General features: G+C 48.8%; 1 protein-coding gene across 3 annotated transcripts in view; it reads right to left on the bottom strand.

Annotated features, from left to right (window-relative positions):
- tafa5 (TAFA chemokine like family member 5) overlaps positions 1–19102 on the bottom strand; it is a 76186-nt gene that overhangs the window by 37749 nt on the left and 19335 nt on the right. Inside the window, exon 1 of one of the 3 annotated variants that reach the window (XM_019894968.1) lies at positions 14479–14719. The exons of the other annotated variants lie outside the window; for them this stretch is intronic. Within the exon in view, the coding sequence (XP_019750527.1) occupies positions 14479–14569 (91 nt within the window). The 5' untranslated portion in view covers positions 14570–14719. Of the gene's footprint in view, positions 1–14478; positions 14720–19102 lie in introns of those variants that run through there. 3 annotated transcript variants of the gene reach the window in all.

Here is a 19102-nt window from a genome sequence, read left to right as displayed (position 1 = left end):
ATATTAAGCACCGACACTTGGGGTGAAGCTAATTGCTGCATTAATGTTTTAGAAGAGACCCTTATTTCTCAATGTGTGGATAGTGTAAGCTACATAACAATCAGGAAATCTGTTAGTTTAGCACGTACGGCCATTCCACATCACGAGAGTATGAACTGAGTATTCACTTTATTTTCTCATTACTCAGCCCAGTAACCAGGCATCAATTCAAGGCCAAAGTCGTCATTGTTGTATTACCGGGATGTAAAAGACCATTTGGCATTGCGGCGTCACCTCGAATGCAGTTGGTGAGGCGTTAAAAGTTTAGGACGTTTCGCTCTGTTGGATTGAGAGAGGCCAAAGGCATTCGTTACCAACAGCTCGACTAAATATTAAGTACAGCTCTGCTAATGGGATCTCGTTACAATAGGCTTATCCAAAAGTCTGCCTTGAGTTAGATGAAAATGGTGAACCCCCTGGATCCATTCCAGACCCACACACTATTTGTCAAAACCCATAATATAGAGAGACTATAATAAAAAAAATAAGATAGCGATGTGGTTATTAAGTACAGCTCTGCTAATGGGATCTCGTTACATTCGGTGTATCCAAAAGTCTGCCTTTACTTCGATGAAAATGGTGATCCCCCTGGATCCATTCCAGACCCACCCACTATTTGTCAAAACCCATAACATCGAGAGGCTTTAATAAAAAAAAATTATAGCTATTTAGATACAGTTTGGAAGAGCTTTTAGGAGAAGGGAAGCAAAGAGACAAAAAAGAGCTGAGAAACCAGAAAAAAGGTGAAAAAAAAACCCATTTGGCTATTCAAGTCAACCAGATTGTTCCTCTTCTGCCATTTGAATGAGCGAGGAGAAATGATTGGATCTCTCGAGAACAAAAGCTCCTTTTTCCTAATCATCAATAATGTCGCTGACAGGCGGCCCGCTAATGAAGCACCGAGCTCATCTCGTGTCAAAGCATTGTCGGGTGGGCCTTTCATCCATGTATACGTGCATATACGCACGCGGACCGAGATGCGTTTGGGCTCGTCTGAAGGCAAAATACCCAATAGGTGCTATTTGTTTCGAGCGACGGCTGCGCAAAGAAGCTGCAGAAGGGCGCGAGCACCTGCTGCCGAGTCTGGGATGCGACGACGTGAGGCTGTCAAAACACAGTGACAGGCTGTCAAACGCGATCCATTTGTTGTCACTTACACAACGGTGCCGCTCCTTTTAATTACTAAAAGACGAGCAGGGCTGAGGCTGGAGTGACCATGGGAGCCTACGTGTCCCTGAAGGACCAGTTTAAAAGTATTCCAGCGCATTTGGAGTGTTTAAATGGTGTTGAAATATGACAGGTTAAAGATCACGCTCCGTTATTGTAAATCGCTCTGATGTAAAACAGAACATCGTTTTAAAAATCATGCTTCTAACTTAGCAGCCGTGGCTAACGCCGGCTTGTTTACAATGCTAATGTTAGCTTAGTTTTGCTAGCACTGGGCGATTGTCTTTCTTAATTACGCGCCTTTATAAATGGCCATGTTTGAGAATGTTTGGTCAAAGACTGGAGAGGGTGAGGGTGGAGATATTAGCAAAGTGATGTGACAATTGAATCTTGCTAGCGGTTGTTTTACGGGATGCTATGCTACCGCATCCCTCCGATTTTTTAGTGACGTGATCGTGATGCAGGAAATGGCCTTCTTTGCCACCAAAACACATCCATTTGGCGTTTTTGTGTTAACGATTCTTTGTACAAGACACGATTACCTTCTTGTGGGAATCGACTTTTGTATCTAATAGGCTACGGCTAAAGAGTTATGTTACATGGTTTAATACGAAGGGATTAAGCCTCAAGATGTCGTCACCGCAGCATTATTTCAAATAGCATGAGACCCCGTGGACCCTCAGCCGGCTGTTTCAAGGCATCATTAGCAACACATTGTCTTCGGATGTATGAAAAGAGGTGTAAAGACACACTGTATAAGCAGGCTAATTTGGAGCATATGCACTATAGGAGGCTGCAGTCAAATGAAAGCGCGAGAAAAAAAAAGAAATCAAAGCACATTAGGCGTCAGTGGGGAACTAGGACATTAATAGAAGAATTCCCCAAAGGCTGGTTATGCCCAGCACATATAATTGGGTTACAGTGCCGTTACCTTGGTCTTATGAGCCTACCTTTACTTCTTGAAGGCTTACATAACCCAATATCCTCATGTGACAGATGGTTTGCGCTCAAATCGGGATGCGTGCGAATACATTAAGCTCCGCCAACAGATGTGTTTGTCGAAAGCATATTTTAGGCGTCGCGACGCGCCACGCTGCTACGAATGAGCTTTTTCGGCACACGTCGTTAGACGACACTTGCCGATGGGACCGTGGCATCCTGGAAGGGGGCGGAGGGGTGCCATCAGTCGCATTTCATTGGGGGAATCCTATTTGGCTTGAATGACTGGTTCGAAACTGAATTTCGAAAATGTGCTAAGTTTACTTATTTGTGAGGGCGGCAAAAAAATAAAAAATAAAGTATAATCTGCATGGTAATATGTCATCGTTGGCCAAAAGCATGATCTATGTGCACCATCCCAGCAAAATAAACCTTTCAAAAGTTGTTACTCGGCTCATTGGGGGTGGGGGGGGGTAGAAAAACCCAAGAGGAGAGTACTACCCCCGTGAAGTGGAGTTTAGGGAAAACTTGTGCGCGGTAATTCTCCTTGAGACATGCAAATACATCACCCCGACCCCCACACGTTGCAAGCAACAGCAGAGAAAACAAGGCCGTAAAAAGGCAAAGTGCGCCTTATATTTCACGATTGGAGCAGCTTTGGCCAGACGCTGCCTCATGAATATTTAGGCTGCGCTGCTATGAATATGCATCAGGACACCGGAGCGCCGCTATCAGCAGGTAGATTTACGAGCTGGTGCGCGGATAATGACGAAGGAGGGGATAACCTGGCTGCTGGGATGATGATGACGAGGAGGTGGTAGAGCACGTGCACGCATGTGACCGTTTGCACTCGTCTTATACGTTCCGTCTGCCGTCAAGATTACAAAAGCTACACACCGCAGGCGGGGGGGAGGGGGGAACGTATGCCTAGTGGGGCCATATATGGCAACTCTCAAGGCAATGTGCTGTGAAAGAAAACATTAGCCGGTTAGCGACAGTGCTACTTGTTGCTTTGTCATTTCAATGCATTTTCATATGGCCAAATGTCGTTAGTGAGTTTTTTTTTTCGTCATGCCCGAGGGAAGTTAAGAGTAGCCAATTTTTGGAGGGCTGGGGATAGATTTGTGTATGTGTGTGTGTGTGTGTGTGTGTGGGGGGGGGGTGAAATTACGTTTCATCTATCACAAAGTGGCTATTAACACGGCAAAACAAATCTTGCAGCATGAGGTCTACCTCTGTGGCGCCTTTGCATCAACTTCAAATATTAAAGTGACGCATTCGGATGAACTCTGAGCAAAATATGTGACGGGGCTAATTAAAGTTCATTTGTCATGCACGTGAGTCACTCCGGAATACTTTGCACTCGGCTAACTTGGTTGCAGGCAGCTGATGTCAACATTCCCCTCGACAAATGTCAAAGAAAATTCTAATGTGACAAACATCAAATTCCCCCCCGCCGCCCCGCCATCCAGTTCCACATGCTTTTTATTTTTTTTCTTCAAATGTTATCCAATGAAAAGCCCCAACACCTGCACCATTTTAAATGAGAGCAAGACATTCCACTCACACTTCATCCAGGAGAGTGAAGAAAAACGACATGACCGTACACAAGGTGCTCAAACAGCAGGATGACAAGGGCCTGATGGTGACGCGGTCACAAATTCGCCCCCCAAAAAAATAAATAAAATAAAATCGCGCGAGGAAGAATACAGCATGGAAATCCATCCTGGATTCTCAGCTCCTTTTGCCAACACTCTCTGCTCCTTCAGAGGCGAAAGTAGCGCTCACTATAGCATTTAGCATAACAAAAGAGGAGGAAATAAGGACGCGAGCTAAAAAAAAAAAAAAAAAAAAAGAGAGAGAGAGAGAGAAATGGTGCATGTCAACTACGGAGAGGAAGTTCTACATTTATGAACGTGGGTGTGTGGGTGTGTGTGTGCATTAGTAATAAAGCCAGCGGGGGCTAGAAGCCAGAGCGCGCGCGCAGTCAGTGCGCTTTAATGGAGACGATATGCTCACTTCGGTGCGGCATAAACGATAAATTATTCATTTGCTTCAACATCAGGCGGCCACTGTTATTACCAGGCGGCGCTTGGCCATCATTTACAGATGCAAATTAAATGGCTTCGACTTTTAAGAAACTGGTCCAACACTCTTAAAGCCCCACGTCGCGGCCGGTCAGTAGAGTTCGGTGCGGCGTGGCGTGAAAGACTTGCGGAGATCGCCGCGCGGTGATTGCTGTGTCACCGTGTGACCACGTCGTCTTATTTTTTTCCCCCCCAATTACTTTTGGTCCCTCAAAAAGTGCCAAGATGAAAGCCAAAAGCTGGTTCGTTTCATTTCGCCATCTATTTTGATGGCGTTTGGGAGACAAAAAGACGAAAATTGCGCCGGCCCAATGTGGACCTGACTGTGATTAGTCAAAATCAAAAAGTTGCTTTGAAAGGATCCAAAGAGGAGAAGGGACACTTGGAAAACTGGACCAGGAAGTGAAATATAATATCAATCGTGTTTCCACCAAGTCATTTGGAATCGCTAAATATTTGTGGCAGGATGGTGCTTGACATTATAACTGCAGACTGTAATTAGAGCCGAACAATTAGTAAAATAATCGAATAAACGGTCACTTCCGAGATATCTGCCTCAAGTCCTCGTGAGACGGAAACACCCGCCGAAATTTCCGATTTTATCATGAGATAATGTCAAAACGCGATTCATCATTCAGCCCTCATCGTCGCCCACCGCATTTCATAAACGGTTCATTTTGTTCTCTTCCTACCGATCGATACGACCTAGTGAACCATCCTGTGCGCTACTGTAGCCAGCACCCCGAGGACTGTTGGATTTTGGCCCCTTTTACAATGGACCTTGAATCAAACTGTTCTGCTTGGTGGAAAACGCACCTCCGGGCTCGCGCGCCATTCTCTTCTTCGCTTTGCACTTTCCGATACATGAAACGAGTCGACGGAGCGGAACGCCGAAAGAAGGCAGCAACCTATCGATTGCTTCTTGCTCCGAAGACATCCTGCGCAGTCTTTTCCTTCGCCTCCCTTTGGCCGTCGCAATTAAACGTTGAGCCCGGCCGCCTCGGTGTCCCTCCCCCCTGTCCGGTCCTTCGCATTCATCCTGTGTCGCTGGCTCTTTCTTGCTCCCACAACCCCTATTTCTGCCCGTCTCCCGCGGAGGCGGCGCCATTGGTATGCAGGCTCCGTCTGATCCAAAGCAGGAGCCCAGTTAGAGGCGCGAGAAGAGAGGAAACGTCCCTATCTGGATTTCCGCAATAGCCAGCGTGTAGGCGTTGTCGCTGCTCTTATTAGCTCTTCCTTTTCTCTCAATCCAAAGCCCCCCCCCCCCCCCTCCCGCCTGCAGAGACGCACACGCATGCATGCGCACGCTGCGACACCACGAGACGCACGTTACTTGCGCGGCACCATCCGCGGGACTATTTTAAGGACGTCGGGTAAAAATATCAAGCGGCTCTGGAGTCAAACTGCCGCCTCCTCACGCTACGCGCAAGGTGGCCCCAGCGGGGGCATAATCAAGGCGGCTACTCAATGTATCGGCTTTAAAGCGCACCGCGGGCTAGCGCGGGGTGTCGCAACACAAGCCTGTTCGCAAAGCCACTTTTTGCATTCAAATCGCGGCTCATTTGTGTGAATCCAACTCATAACCCGCCAAATGTTACGTAACCCGCTCCTCTTTGTGACTCCTGTGCAATTAGGGCTCCGCATTAACGAGGGGAGTGATTAAAATGCATGCAAGCAGCGGGAGCGACGTGTCATTAAGATTTCACCTTTCACCTCGTTTTTCGAACGGGACGTTTTTATCGCGGCGCTACAAGCATGACATAATAAGCAGTCCGGGGGAAGGTAATGCATGAATCATTTGTTCTAAATTAGTGGTTTGTAAACTTTATGCTGCCAATCGTTCATTCCCCAAGAAGCAACATCATGGCCGACATTCGAATACAGTTCTCGATTCGCGTTGTACCGTGTCTCTCAAGAGACGTATTGGAATCGTCCTATCTGAGCGGTCTTTACTTGGGATTTCATATTTTTGCCTGTCACTATATGTCACTGGCACAGATGAGAAAAAAAAAACAGATGATTTGTCGTAAGCAAATCGTTTCCGGACCATTTAATTGAAATTGGGTAATCTTCCGTGGCCCACCTGGCGACCTCTCATGACTCAGTTGTGAGCGGATGAACAGTTTATGATGAAATAACAGACACAAGCAGCCCCCCCTCCCCCCGCTATGTTGCCATGGCGACCCTCCCACAACTATCATTTCCAACAGAGCGGAAACCATTTGCGGCACCCTATGACTCCCCTTGACCTCGCTTCCGTCGACCGTCACTTTATTTGCTTCCTTTCTCAAATTGTCAAATGCAAAATATGCACTGTGGCCGCTTGATTAGGGACACCAGCAAAGGCCAAAATGCTCCCTCGAGAGAAAGCGCGCCTCCTGCGTACCGTGCCTCGTCTTCTTCTGGTTCGACATTTTACCCGTCTGTTCCTCTTCCACCTCATTTGCCGCCACCGCCTGCCCACACTCCGCCACCGGGTTCCTGCATTTGCGGCGACAACCGAAGGGAACGACGCGTCGCGTTCCTCCACTCGCCGTGATCTGTACTTAGCGATCTGCAAGCACGCGGGCGCGCGCGTCGCAAGGCGACGGCAAATCTATAAAAGCCCATTTCATGCCTGTTTGTGAACGTGTGCGTGTGGCGCTCAGTGCCAATTATTTCATTAGCCGCTGACGGATTTCTCCTCCTTCCTCCGCCCCGCCCCACCACATGCATGTACACACATACACACACTCGGACGCACACAAGATGCTAGCTCAGCAACCAGTCAAAGTCCATCAATTAGGGAGGCAATTTGCGCAAAAAGACGGCTTCTACCTGAGCCAAAAAGCAAGCGGGTAGGCGGTTCGCCATCCGGCACAGTTGGTTCGCCACATGCGATGTCGGCCCATCCCGCCTAAATCACGGCAAAGTGCGACAGCTCACACTGACGGCCCGGGTTGTTTGTATGTGCGCGCATTTGGTCGGTAGACGGCAAGTTGACAGACTCGGCACCCCACTTCGCCCATGATGACATTTGGACGTCATTAAATTAGCTGTCAATGAAAAGATGAGTTCCAGTGCTCTTGGTTTTCATGACATCGAAACGACAATGACAACCCAAATGCTTTGATAGCAATTCGTCCTTGCTTTTCACAGAGGATAAAGAATATATGATCCACGCGTGTCGTTATTGTGTCTGAATGTTGCTACGCCGTGTTGTGTTTGTTTAAAGCGTGCGTTAAGGATTGGGTTGATGGTTGCGTGTTAGCGTTTAGCCTGTGGACATTCCAAAAGCCTCAGTTGTTGTTGACATGGTTGTTGTTTTTTTTTTTTTTTTCTTTCGCGAGCACTTGTGCTGCGTGTGTCGATGCTCACTTAACTTGCACGCGGCGCTTTAAGGCCACGACTCGGATGTGTGATTGAAGTGTACGGAAAAGGCCACAGCGTACCGTAGCACCCATAGGCCCTTTGTAGCACATTTGATCTAAGCAAGTATTTTCTCTCCCCCCCCCGCGAATCCCGCAAGCCTTATTTCCTTTCAACTCATTGCATGTGGTATTATCGTCTAGCTTAGGTGGCGCCGCGCGAGGTATAATTTCTTGTCTGTTCAGCAAGGCAAATGTGCCACGCCGGCATATTTCCTTTGCTGAATATATGTGATTATTAAAATCAAATGATTTTTTTTTTTAACCCTCCCGTCCCGACTTTTTTTTTTTTTTTTTTGTCTGTCCGCCCCGCGCTTCAAACACCCCATCTAAAATCATCGGCGTCATAGCCTGATAGTGAATTTTCTCGGTGATAATAAGAGCTGAATTACGGAAAGGAGGTGCAGCAGACGCGTGGAAGCGGAGTTGCCACGAGAAGTTTGACAATTTGAAAGCGGGGGGTGGGGGGTATGAGTCGGGTCACATCAATGCATAGTAAACAAAAAAAAAAAAGTGCATTACTTTGGCAGATGATTAGAAAACTCTGAGATTTATAGCAGTGCAGGCATCATACATTACTGTATTTATATGATATAACGCGTGCATTATTTCAAAGCGAGGAAGCGGCCATTTTCTACCACTCTGACACAATGCCGCAAAAGAAACAAGCTATTTTTATTTATTTATTTATTTTTTCTCTTCATGGCTTTTAAAATAGCCCCCGCAAGATGCAATAATGAAGTCGGTCTGAAACGGAACGCGGCGGCGAAGAAACAACACCCCGGCTGTTTCTTCGCGATTCGTCCGACCGCCCGGAAGAAAAAGTGTCGACAGAGTGGACACGCCGCGAGGCGGAAAAGCATGAAGGCAAACGATGAACTCGGACGTTCAGAGGTTAGTTCCTTCGCGACGGTTGCTATCGTTACTTCTCAACGGCATTTGGGTATTCATTTAAGAGCGGGTTTCATTATTGCGATGGAAATTCATCAGACTTCGATCATATTTCACACCAAAAGGGGGGGAACATAATCGGAAACACTTCTCAGTGTGAAGCCGTGGCGTTCTCCAAATACAATAGACGTTTCAGAACTAAGTGCTCTCATTAAAAAGGCTTTCGTGCGCCGGATCACATCGGATTAGCCACCGCAGCTGTACCTAATCGAGTGCCCTGTGGGTGTGGAGCCGTTAGCTAACGCCGCTCTGAGTTATATGGCAATTTGCTTTGCCGCAAATGTATAAATCGAAGCAAAACGGCAACAGCCGGCCCTTTAGTGCTCCCTCTCCGAGGATAAACACATATACCGTCCGGAAATATCTTTGCTTATTTAACCGATAGAAACGCACCACCACCCTGCAAAGCTCGCAATATTTGAACACCGGCTGGCGCGGACAAGTGAATCGCACGTCGCAGGACGATCACAACGACCCGTCGCCACCTTTCCAACTCCGCTCTGTGCTGGCATGAGACAATAAATAACCCCCCCCCCCTCCTCCTCCTTGTGACTCATCATGTTATAGCTTGTCCTTTACACTGAGGCTAAATCCATTTTCTATTGCCGAGATAGCGGTTGACCAATTTATTCGAGGGTGCGACACGCTGAGGGGGTGTGTCGCCGTGTCGCTTTTTCTATTTAGCGATTGTCATTACTCGCCGTCGGCTTCTAATTCATTTTCTATTGCTGCGCCGGGGCCTGAATAAGTGGGCAACAAAAGGCAGCGATGGAGGTTGGGGAGATCTTGTTTAGCAGCAAGGTAGCCCCGGAAAGAAAATAATGATCTTTATGAAATTGCTTTCGACACAATCTGACAGGCGAGACAAAAAGCAAGTGGCCCGGCTCGTTTGAATCGATAAAGCTTCCATTCGTTTTCCCAAAGAGAAACATGCGATTTCACTCGGTGGCGCGGCGCAGCATCGGTAATATCCCGGCCCCCCCCTTTTGAGGCCAAGGTGAGCTCGTGGGCGATCACCAAGCTCATGTCAGATGAATCCCGGATTTCTGTCGGATGGAAATAGAGGAAAAAAATGTTCCGACGCAGCCGATCCATAAAGCGTGACCGAGCTTGTTATCGCTGATGCCACATTTACAGCGCAGGGGCCTCGGGGAACGAGCCTTTGCAAGGACCCAAAAGAAAAAAAAAAAAAAGCCTTGTTTCTAAATCCATTCAAATGACTGCGGACTCCAAGACGATCAAACCTCTTAAGTAGCTATCGATTAGCGAGATGAACAGAGACGCGGCGATTGATCGAACGCGGGGGATGACCTCATCGTTACCTTTCGGCACGGCGGGAAAGTGCAAATTGAAAGCGCGCGATCGTAAGCACACTTCTCACTCGTCATTTCCTCGACCGAGGCGTGGACGGAACACGCTCCGGCGCCGTGGAATCAATAGTCTGCGGGGTTAGCGCGTGAACAAAACCCACCCGGGGGTCCATCTCGGTGCCCTTTAATCAGGACTCTGAGCTTCTGCATCCTGATAATTGCGCACGGGGATTTTGCTGGGATTGTCCGGTGAGCGATGATGGCGATGGGCGTCGTTGCAAGAATCGCAACCGCTAATCGGAGAGGATCTTTGTCTCGCCTGTTGACAAGCCGATAGACAAAACGGCTCAAGTCGTCTCTCACCTCTCAAACCGCTGGCCTTCCCTCTCCTCTTACTCCACCGCGCCGGCAATCTCTCCAGCCCGCGCTGACCGCAGTCCATTGGTTGCTTACTGAGGCTTTAATTAAAAATACAGCCGCAGTTATTAAAATCACACCGTGGAATTCCGAACATCCTCGCCGCAAATGGAATTCGAAACCAAGCGCAGTCTGCATCGCCCACGCAAGGTTGTAAGCAACTGAGCGATTCATTCCAAGTATACGAGTATCTCGGATCGGACGGCTGGGATTTGCGCGCGACGCTTCGACGGGCGGAAGGGCGGGAATGAAACGCGCAAGGTCGCGCGGGCCAATGAGTCAAAACCGGGAGGGCGAGCGGCTCCCCGCAGCCGGCTTTTCATTAGCGGCGAACGTCCGCCCTCGTCATCTTTTATTGTCCCGCCGCGCTGCCAAAACGCAATCAATAGGACTTTAGGAAAACAGGGTGCAATCGGGCACACTTTTTACTGTCCCGCAATCAATACGGCAAGTGAAATACTGAGCCACGAGTTTATACCGGGAGAGTCCATACAAGTGCCACACGACACAAGGAGGTCATTTGAAGGTTTGATGACTTTGAAAACACCGCCACCGGTCTCTGCCGTGATGAATCGAATCATATTCATTCAAACAAAAAAAACGCTTTGAGTAATGAATCAATTAAGCCATTGATTCGTGCGTTTTGCCCTGATGGCTTCCAGCCGAGAGAGGCCGATGCTCTGTTGAAACGGGCCCGCCGACGCCTCGTTCGCAGGAACCGACATCGCGGGAGATTTGTCGAGCGTTCGGCCTCCGCGTTGCTTCCGTATGCCAAAGGAGCATGACTGCGGCATTAAATACAAGCACATTATCTTTGTGTCTCTGGAGCCTGCGAATGGGCTCCGGGGCTGAGATTTCTCATATCCCTTCTTTTCTCCAGATGAATAATAGATGCCCAAAAAGGGAAGAAAGAACAAAAACTTAATGACTGACGCCGCTTCTCCAGATGAATAATAGATGCCCAAAAAGGGAAGAACAACTTAATGACTGACGCCGCCGCCGCTGCTCAAACATTTTGAGTCGCAATGTCGCTCTTGACTCCAATTAAGTCGCTTTCCCCTCCTCGTGTACTGGAGGGACGTCATCTTTACCGTTGGAGAGCCCACCGGTCGACTGTCAATGCAGCTTCAGCTGGACGGGAGAGACCGGAGTGCCACTTTCGGCGTAACGGCCGTCAAAAGTGACAAGGCGTGAAAATCTTCGACGACTCATCTTGGGAGCGAAATGAGGAGAAGCTCAGAGTGAGGCGGTTTCGTCTTATCCGTAACGGGGGAATGATGTTTAAAGAGGAATGCGGTTCTGTTCCGACGCGGGCTAATCCGCTCTGGATCACAAACTCGCAAATTCAAAACCCCACACAAAGACTCCGCCTCCGTCTGCTTTCAGGAGCCTGACCGGTCCGCTCGCTTTTTCTCGCCGTCGTCTTGAAAAGATTTCGAGTCGAGCCAAAATAAGAGGCCCTTTAACACCCTGGGTTTAATGAAAAGAATCCCCGGCAAACCCGCGCCAGACGACTTTCTCGTCTCCGTTTTAGTCAAGCCCCAAAGCAGCTCCGCACTTCAAAGAGAAGCGTTTTTTTGCAACAAAAAAAAAAAAAAAATGGCGTCCGCTCCAATGAGAAGTTGAATGCGAGTTCAGCCGCACATCATTTCCCCTTCAATCGTCGAGCATTTCCCGCCACTCCTCGTCCTCCACCTGCTCCGCGAGCGAAGAGGCCCACTGTCGTCTGCCTGACACCTGCGGTTATTGATCCTCAAACCCGCAAGGTTAGGTGTAATGGTCCAAAGCGACAGAGAGATGTGTATTCATACACTGCGGCTGACATCGGGCAACCCGCATCAGTTTTGATTTAGCACATACGGAGAGAAGCACGGGCCTGTGAATTCGCCCAGAAAAAAAAAAAAGTGGATGGGAGTGTAGTGTGGCAGTTCTGCTCAGAGCCTCGGGCAGATTTGGGTCAAGCAGTGTCAAAGGCTTTGTGTCATCGACGTGTATTTGGCCAATGGAAGACAGCGGTGGTTGCAAAGAGCTAGTTGAGTCAAAGGCAACATGTTTAAGGGGTGTGACATCAAATGTTAACCCATTATCTGTCACACACACACACAAAAAAATGCTGGGTTGTTTTCTGCTTGGTCGCTGTGGATTTTTTGAGGGCGTTGGTTGATTATTTTGCCCCAGCAGATCGAGTTGAAGATTGGATTTAGGCAGGCTGAAGAGCTGAGGATGGTCAGAATCATCGGTTGGGGGGCTTGGATGGTTGAATGGGTAGCACCGCTGACCCAGGGATCTGGGTTCAAATCCCAGTCAGAGCAGATGGCCGACCCACAAAAAAAAAAAAAAAATGGGTGGCTTGTGTCAGGAATTGCATCTGGTGTCAAAGCCGTGCCAAACAGATCACGCGAGTGACTTTCTTTGACGACACCTGATCCGGGAAAGTGATTTCTTCATTATTTCTAACCTTTGCCATGTCACCGGGTAGCTTGAACGCATCAGTCTGGATTTTTTTTAATTTATTTTTTATCTCAACCCAACTTGCTGGTTCAAATCTTGTATCTAAATAACTCAGCATTGCCTTTTGACCCACTGCACGGTGAGCTACTTCACCCAATTTGCGTTACTTTTGACCCGGCGGTTCTACTTACCTTGTTTTCCTGTTTTAAACCCCCATTTCATACGAAAATAATTCTCAGCTGAGAACTCAGCACGATTATTTTAGTGACTAAATGACATTTTTAGCACCATTGCTTGAATTATTGAATTGGACCATGCCCTCCCAATCCCCAACACAGATTCCCCCCATGCCGGCATGGGCTGAGCTAACAGAGTCTTACGTTTAAAAATAGGCGTGTGTTCAGATGGCCAATCTGTAATATGCTTAAAATGCGGCTAAAAACAAATCAATGGCTTTCCGGGCAGTTTCGTTCTGTTTCGTCCATGCCTCATTTGTGCGTGTGGGCGTTCACTCTGACCCGCCAAATGCCCTCCTTTGAATTTGTCTCGATGAGGTCTGCTTTTGACCTCGCTCATCCTTTCGTCCGTGAAGACGGCACGCCTCGCGCGAGCGTTACGCTACTAGCTAGTCAATGCCAACTTTGCAAACAAAGCGGAATATCTCACGCAACAGTGAAGGTCGCAAATATCGAGTCAACGTTGCCGATGAGTCTTCGGATGCTTCCTCACGTTACAGTAGCCCCGAGCGACGGGTTTGTCATCCTCTGAGGTGGCCGCATGATGCTCTTTTGACCCCCGAGCATGTCACAACACATTAAGAGGCTTCGGAGGCACGTGCCAGCACAAAATCCTCAACTCCACTTTGTCTTCCATTTTGGCTCTTGGATGAGGCAGGATGGTCTCCAAAGCCCTCGGTAGTCATGGAGGCTCCAGAGTGACGGGAGAGTGTCTGACCTGAATATTTGCCGGCACGCTGGAAACCCAGCAGTGTAAAATAAACCCCCCCAAAAAACTCAGTTTGCCCCGAGCTCATCAATCGGAAATATTAACCGCTTTGTATTTGCCGCCAGGTTCATCAAGTGCAGCGAACATTTGACTTTCATCGGGGAGTAGGAGCTTGAAACGTCCTCACATCCCCGAGAGATGAGTCGGCTTTGCGACCACACGGGCCTTTCGTTCCGCGGCCGTCACATTGAAACAGAAGCCAGCAAAAAAGAACGGAATCAATCAAATCCCGACAATCCGTTCTCAGCCTTCAAAAAAGAGCCGAGCCACAGCGCGCTGCGGCGTGTCTGCGGGCCGTGCCCACCCGCGCGGCATGGATGTGACGATGAGGAGGAGGGGGGTGCGAGTGATGACGGCGCCGATCTTAATTGCGATTCAACCTTGTTGGAGTATCAGAAGAGCAGAGAACAGAAGGGGGAACATGAGCGCGACTTGACCTCCACGTTACCCTAAAGCTAGACTCTAGTGCCATCTATTGAGAAGGCTTAAAAAAACAAAGCCGCGCGCGGCCGTTTCGTCGCGTCTTTTTCTGCCCCCGTCGGAACTTCTTCATTCATCCGCCTTGGCAAGCGTGCGCACCTGATTCAAGTCAACTCAAATCAAATCGAGCATCATACGATGCAAATGTCGTTCGGCCGTCCCGACGCCCTCACCGAACACTTTGAGCGGCAACTTGGCGGCGGTGCGGGGGTTTCGCCGGTTTACCTTCCGTGAGCAGACGAGAGTGGATGAGGAGGACGAGGAAGCAGCAGATCGCGGCTCCGGTCAGTGCCCACGCAACTCGGAGCAGCTGCATCCTGACGGTGGTGGCGGCGGCGTTAGAGCGCGGAGGTGCAGGAGAGCGGGGGGGGCGGGAGGTCCAAACTCACAAAATCACACTGTCTTGCGATGCAGCATTCAAAAAAAAAAAAAAAAAAAAAAAAAAAAAAAACCCAAAGGGTTAGCCAAAGGGGTTTTAAAAAAAAGAAGAAGCAATCCGAAGCGTTAGTCCAAGCGGAGCGGCGAAAAGCAAAACATTCACGCACTGGCTTCAGTGCGTCACCGCGACTCCAAAAACGGTCTGGACGGCCATCGTCTTGCACTTCTCGGCCACCTATCGCTCTTTTCTCCGGCGGGGGCTGCTCAGAGGAGATCCGCGGCAGCGCCTCCTTGGCGTCTGCTGCCCTCGTCGGCGTCGATGAGCGTTTGACGCGTGCGCACGCTTCTCCGAGGCGCGCAGGTGATGCCCACGGCCGCCGCTCTCCGCTGCATGTTAGGCGCGCGTCACCGCGACCGCCGCCGCCGCTCAAGCCGAGTCGAACACTAGCCTCCAAGTGCCCCCCCCACTCCTTGCAGCTCTTTTCTCTCTCTCTCTCTCTCTCTCTCTCTCTCTCTCTCTCTCTCTCTCTCTCTCTCTCTCTCTCTCCCCCCACAATGCTGCCGTTCCATCTCCCTGCCCCCCTCCCTCCTTTCTTCTCTCCCCTCCTCCTCCTCCTCCTCCTCGCCTTCCTCTCCCTCTCCAGGCAGTCCAATGCGACTTATTTAGGCGCGATAAGTATGCCTGTCAGAAGCATCTCCTCAATAATCACCACGCCTGATAAATACTTGGGCAATCACAAGAGTGGCTGGCTTATGTGACAGCTCCCCCCAATCCACCCCCTCCACCCCCCAAACGGGGCTAAGGCTGCCAATACGCCCACTGTCCTTACCGAATATCAGTGCGCTCTGTGAAGAAAATGTCAAAAGCCGTCCATTGAGAACAGGCTTGCAATACCGCTGCCGTAATTGTTCCTGCGTTTTATTGACACTGACTGTGAACATATTTCCGCTCAGCCTTTTTGCGATCGGCTTGGCGTTTGCATACCTTTGGTTATATCTTTTTTTCATTTCGTTTTGTGACCTATGCCTTCAATTCTATATACCGGAGTCGCTTTTGTAGCGCTCCACTTGAGGCATTTTGTAGGATCGACCAAGAAACGCACAGTTTTGTCGGTGCAACCACACACTAATTTGATATCGGAATTCTGACTTCAAAACGTCGCCATTTTCTCCACGCTGGCAAATCCTCTGGCAACAAGCGACGTGTACGATCATTGCTCAGTTCACGATCCAAAATGATTCATCAGCTCCCGAAAACCGTCACATATTTAGCCCCAAATTATTGCTAGAAATTCTTCAAAAGCGTTGGGGTGGAATGGAGGGGGAAATGCGTTGAAAGCGCCGTGACTGGCGGAGCATCGAAAATAGAGCAAAATGCATCCAATGGAGGCAAACAAAAGCTTGCATAATCCCGCCCCTGCAGTGCAAAACAAATGCAATTGTTTCCCCGTATTTATATCCCTGCGTGCTGTTTAAAGCTCAAAGAGAAAATGCAAATATGCAACAATGACACACACGCGCGCACACACGCACACAAAAGCATTTGTAGGTCAGCCATTTTTCCCCCCACAATAAGGCTCTTTAGGGCGCTTACTCGCGTGCCCACTTGTGCGCATTTCTAATTGAGGCGGATGAGAAGCGATGGCACCACTCGCACCACAAAACCGAGCGCGTACCCGCACCCCCCACCCCACCCCTTGCAGCTCCTCGCACTAATTAGCCGAAAACAGTCTGTGTGCTATCAAGTGCCAAACTGCGCGCTTTCGACGCGGGTGCCAGTTCCGCCGCGATGACGTGTTTCACGGTGGACTTGACCTGGACAAGGATTTGGGGTGGGAATTCTGCGCCTGTGTGCATGTCAAACACGATCATATGGACTGAGCATATGCTAGCGCGCACCCGGTGGACGAGCTAAATATAGGACCTTGACAGCATTTGAGAGTTTGGATCCATGGAGAGTGATTCGCGAGGCTGACATGTTTAGGCACCTGTTTTGACACCTAACACGCGGCAACCTGTTAAAAAAAAAAAAAAATTGTCGCAGCAATTCAAAGTGACACCGGCAGTCTGTGTAAATGAGAGGAAATATTTATAACGCGCCTTCGCCAACACCTCGTGCCAATTAGCCTTCGCCTGTTAAGTTATTCATCAACGTGCAGATTGCCATCACTGCTGGCTTCAGACAAAACAGGGTGAGGGCTTGAGCAAAACACCACTTGGCGGTGGTTCCAACCTTCCGCGTTGACATTAGATAGGGTCAGGGACGGACGGGCAACCGACGACGGCTTTTGGAAGTCTGCGGTGTTTACGCTGGCTGATCGGTTTCAAGTTGAAATGGTGTCTTTCAACCAATTAGGGAGCGGATTGTGTTCACCAAAATTTAACACCCTGTTTGCTTCGAGACGCCACGGCGATTTGCATTTTTCATGAGAGCCGTTGACCGTTCGTTTGAAGTGCATGAGGAGATCCTATTTGTTGTTTTTGAGGTTAACAAGGAGATCCTCACGACACATGTGATGCTTCTCTTTGGCCGGCAGTTTAACCGCCGGAACGCCACGGCAAGACTTTTGAGAGCATATTCGGCACTAAAACGTGTGAGTTGAGGTAGTCGTGCGCTGACGCTTGTGCGGTCTCTTATTTTAGTCCATTTTTTTGGGGCGGACTCGTCTTTTGGGCCTTTGTGGATTAGCGATACTGTCTAGACGCCACGTCTGATATTAGCTTCTAAATCCCTCTCCTTCCTACACAGAGATAAGTTTTGGGACGCTGCATCCGCGCGCCGCATGAATTAATAAAGCGTTATCCTCATCCCACCTACATCACACGGCTTCCTCCTCTTCCTGACAACCGCCCGCCCGCCCCGCCGCAGGCAGCCGTGTTCGCCAGGAGAGGCGTTCCTCGCTTTGTCCTTTTTGCAGGTCACTGGCCGTACGCCGGGAGGAGCCCATGCCAATAAAAGCCATGAGTAATGGCCTAAAACCTCTCCATCCACTGTGTTTCCCATTATTTCCCATGGCCAATAAAGCCGCGAGAGGGCTTAATCAGAGGGAAAAGCCGCAACATAAGGCAAACGTCCACTAAAGGTGTCCCGACGCAAGTGTTCCCACAATTTAATCAGAGATAAAAAGTTGAGGCGGCAGACATTTATAACCCCCCCACATCCCTTTCGGGGACGCAGCACGTTGTTTGGCCATGCAAACAAGCGGCCGCTGTTTGACGCGCAACGTTTGTGAACTCCGAGTAAACTCATTTCCGAGTCGAGGAGAGGGATAATTGAATGAATATTTGATTATTTGCTTTTGTCAAGGAAAGACCAGAGACGCTCTCGGGACGGCGTCGTGCAGAACGTTGTTTGAAATAAAATAATGCCGCAATATGTTTTGGAACTTTGGGTGAGTTGTACCGCGGCCCGCGTCTGTGAGTCCATCACTTGACGACTTTTATCCTTTGATGGCATCAACATTGTAAAGCCGATGTATAGTTGTAAACATCTTTCGATGAGAAAGGCGCATTGATCATACAGTATTTGCTGGCAATGTTTTCTGAAAGGAATTTCGTAGTACACGAAATGGATAACAAGAAAAATGACAAACTCTAAATAAATATGCAGGTTGTTTTCCTATAACCTCAGTTGGGTTAATTATTGCTCCGCCCATTTTTTTTTTTTACCCGGCGCAGGGTTACCCATTGCACCCAAATGCGGGTTACTTTTAGGACTGTAGTCGTTTTACACCGAGGATAAAGAATACATGCCCGCGAGTCTTGTTACATTGTCCATCTACATGGGTTTTTTTTCTACTCTTTGTTGCTTATCCCTTGTGGAAAAAACACGAGTCAGTCGAATCTCAAGGCACCACCGAAATGACTTCATTCCGTGGCAAAAAAAACAAACCACGCAGACGTCCGCTAAGCGCTCAGCATTTTCAAGTCAAATGTCTCCGTTGATTGACAAGATGAAATCCTCATTCTCGGGAGGTCCCCGAAGCATTCCTGATAACTTTCTAATCTTCTCGACGCCTTCATGAGTGACGTCAAAGTCCCTCCTCTTCATATCCTACATCTCTGCGTGTTGCTTAGCCAAGCCTTTAATCACCCCCCCCCCCACTATTGCGCTTCCATAGAAATGCGTCTTGAGCCACACGATAAATTCAGGGAAAAAGCCTCATCACTGACATTTCATTCTATTGATTTCCACAAACTCACATAGTCATGATAATTTTTTTTTTAAATCACGGCTTGCATCCGCCCTTCCTCACCCTCTCTTCGTATGCTTGTGGAGGCTCTCAGTCGTACAGGAAAGTTCCATCGTAGAAAGGGTTCTGTCAGTCGTCATCTGTACCTGTGGGTAAAAAACAAAAAAAAAACAAAAAAAGCAAAAAAAAGCAAAAAAGGACGTTTCGCTTCTCTCACAGAAGCTTCGTCAGCGGTAGACAACCCTGAAGTCTCCGTGAAGACTCCGGGAAGTTGCTCT

Source organism: Hippocampus comes, unplaced genomic scaffold (genome assembly GCF_001891065.2).
Source record: "Hippocampus comes isolate QL1 unplaced genomic scaffold, H_comes_QL1_v1.1 scaffold544, whole genome shotgun sequence".
NCBI lineage: Eukaryota > Metazoa > Chordata > Actinopteri > Syngnathiformes > Syngnathidae > Hippocampus > Hippocampus comes.
Note: the sequence above shows the minus strand (reverse complement) of the source record. Positions and strands in the feature narration are given on the sequence as shown.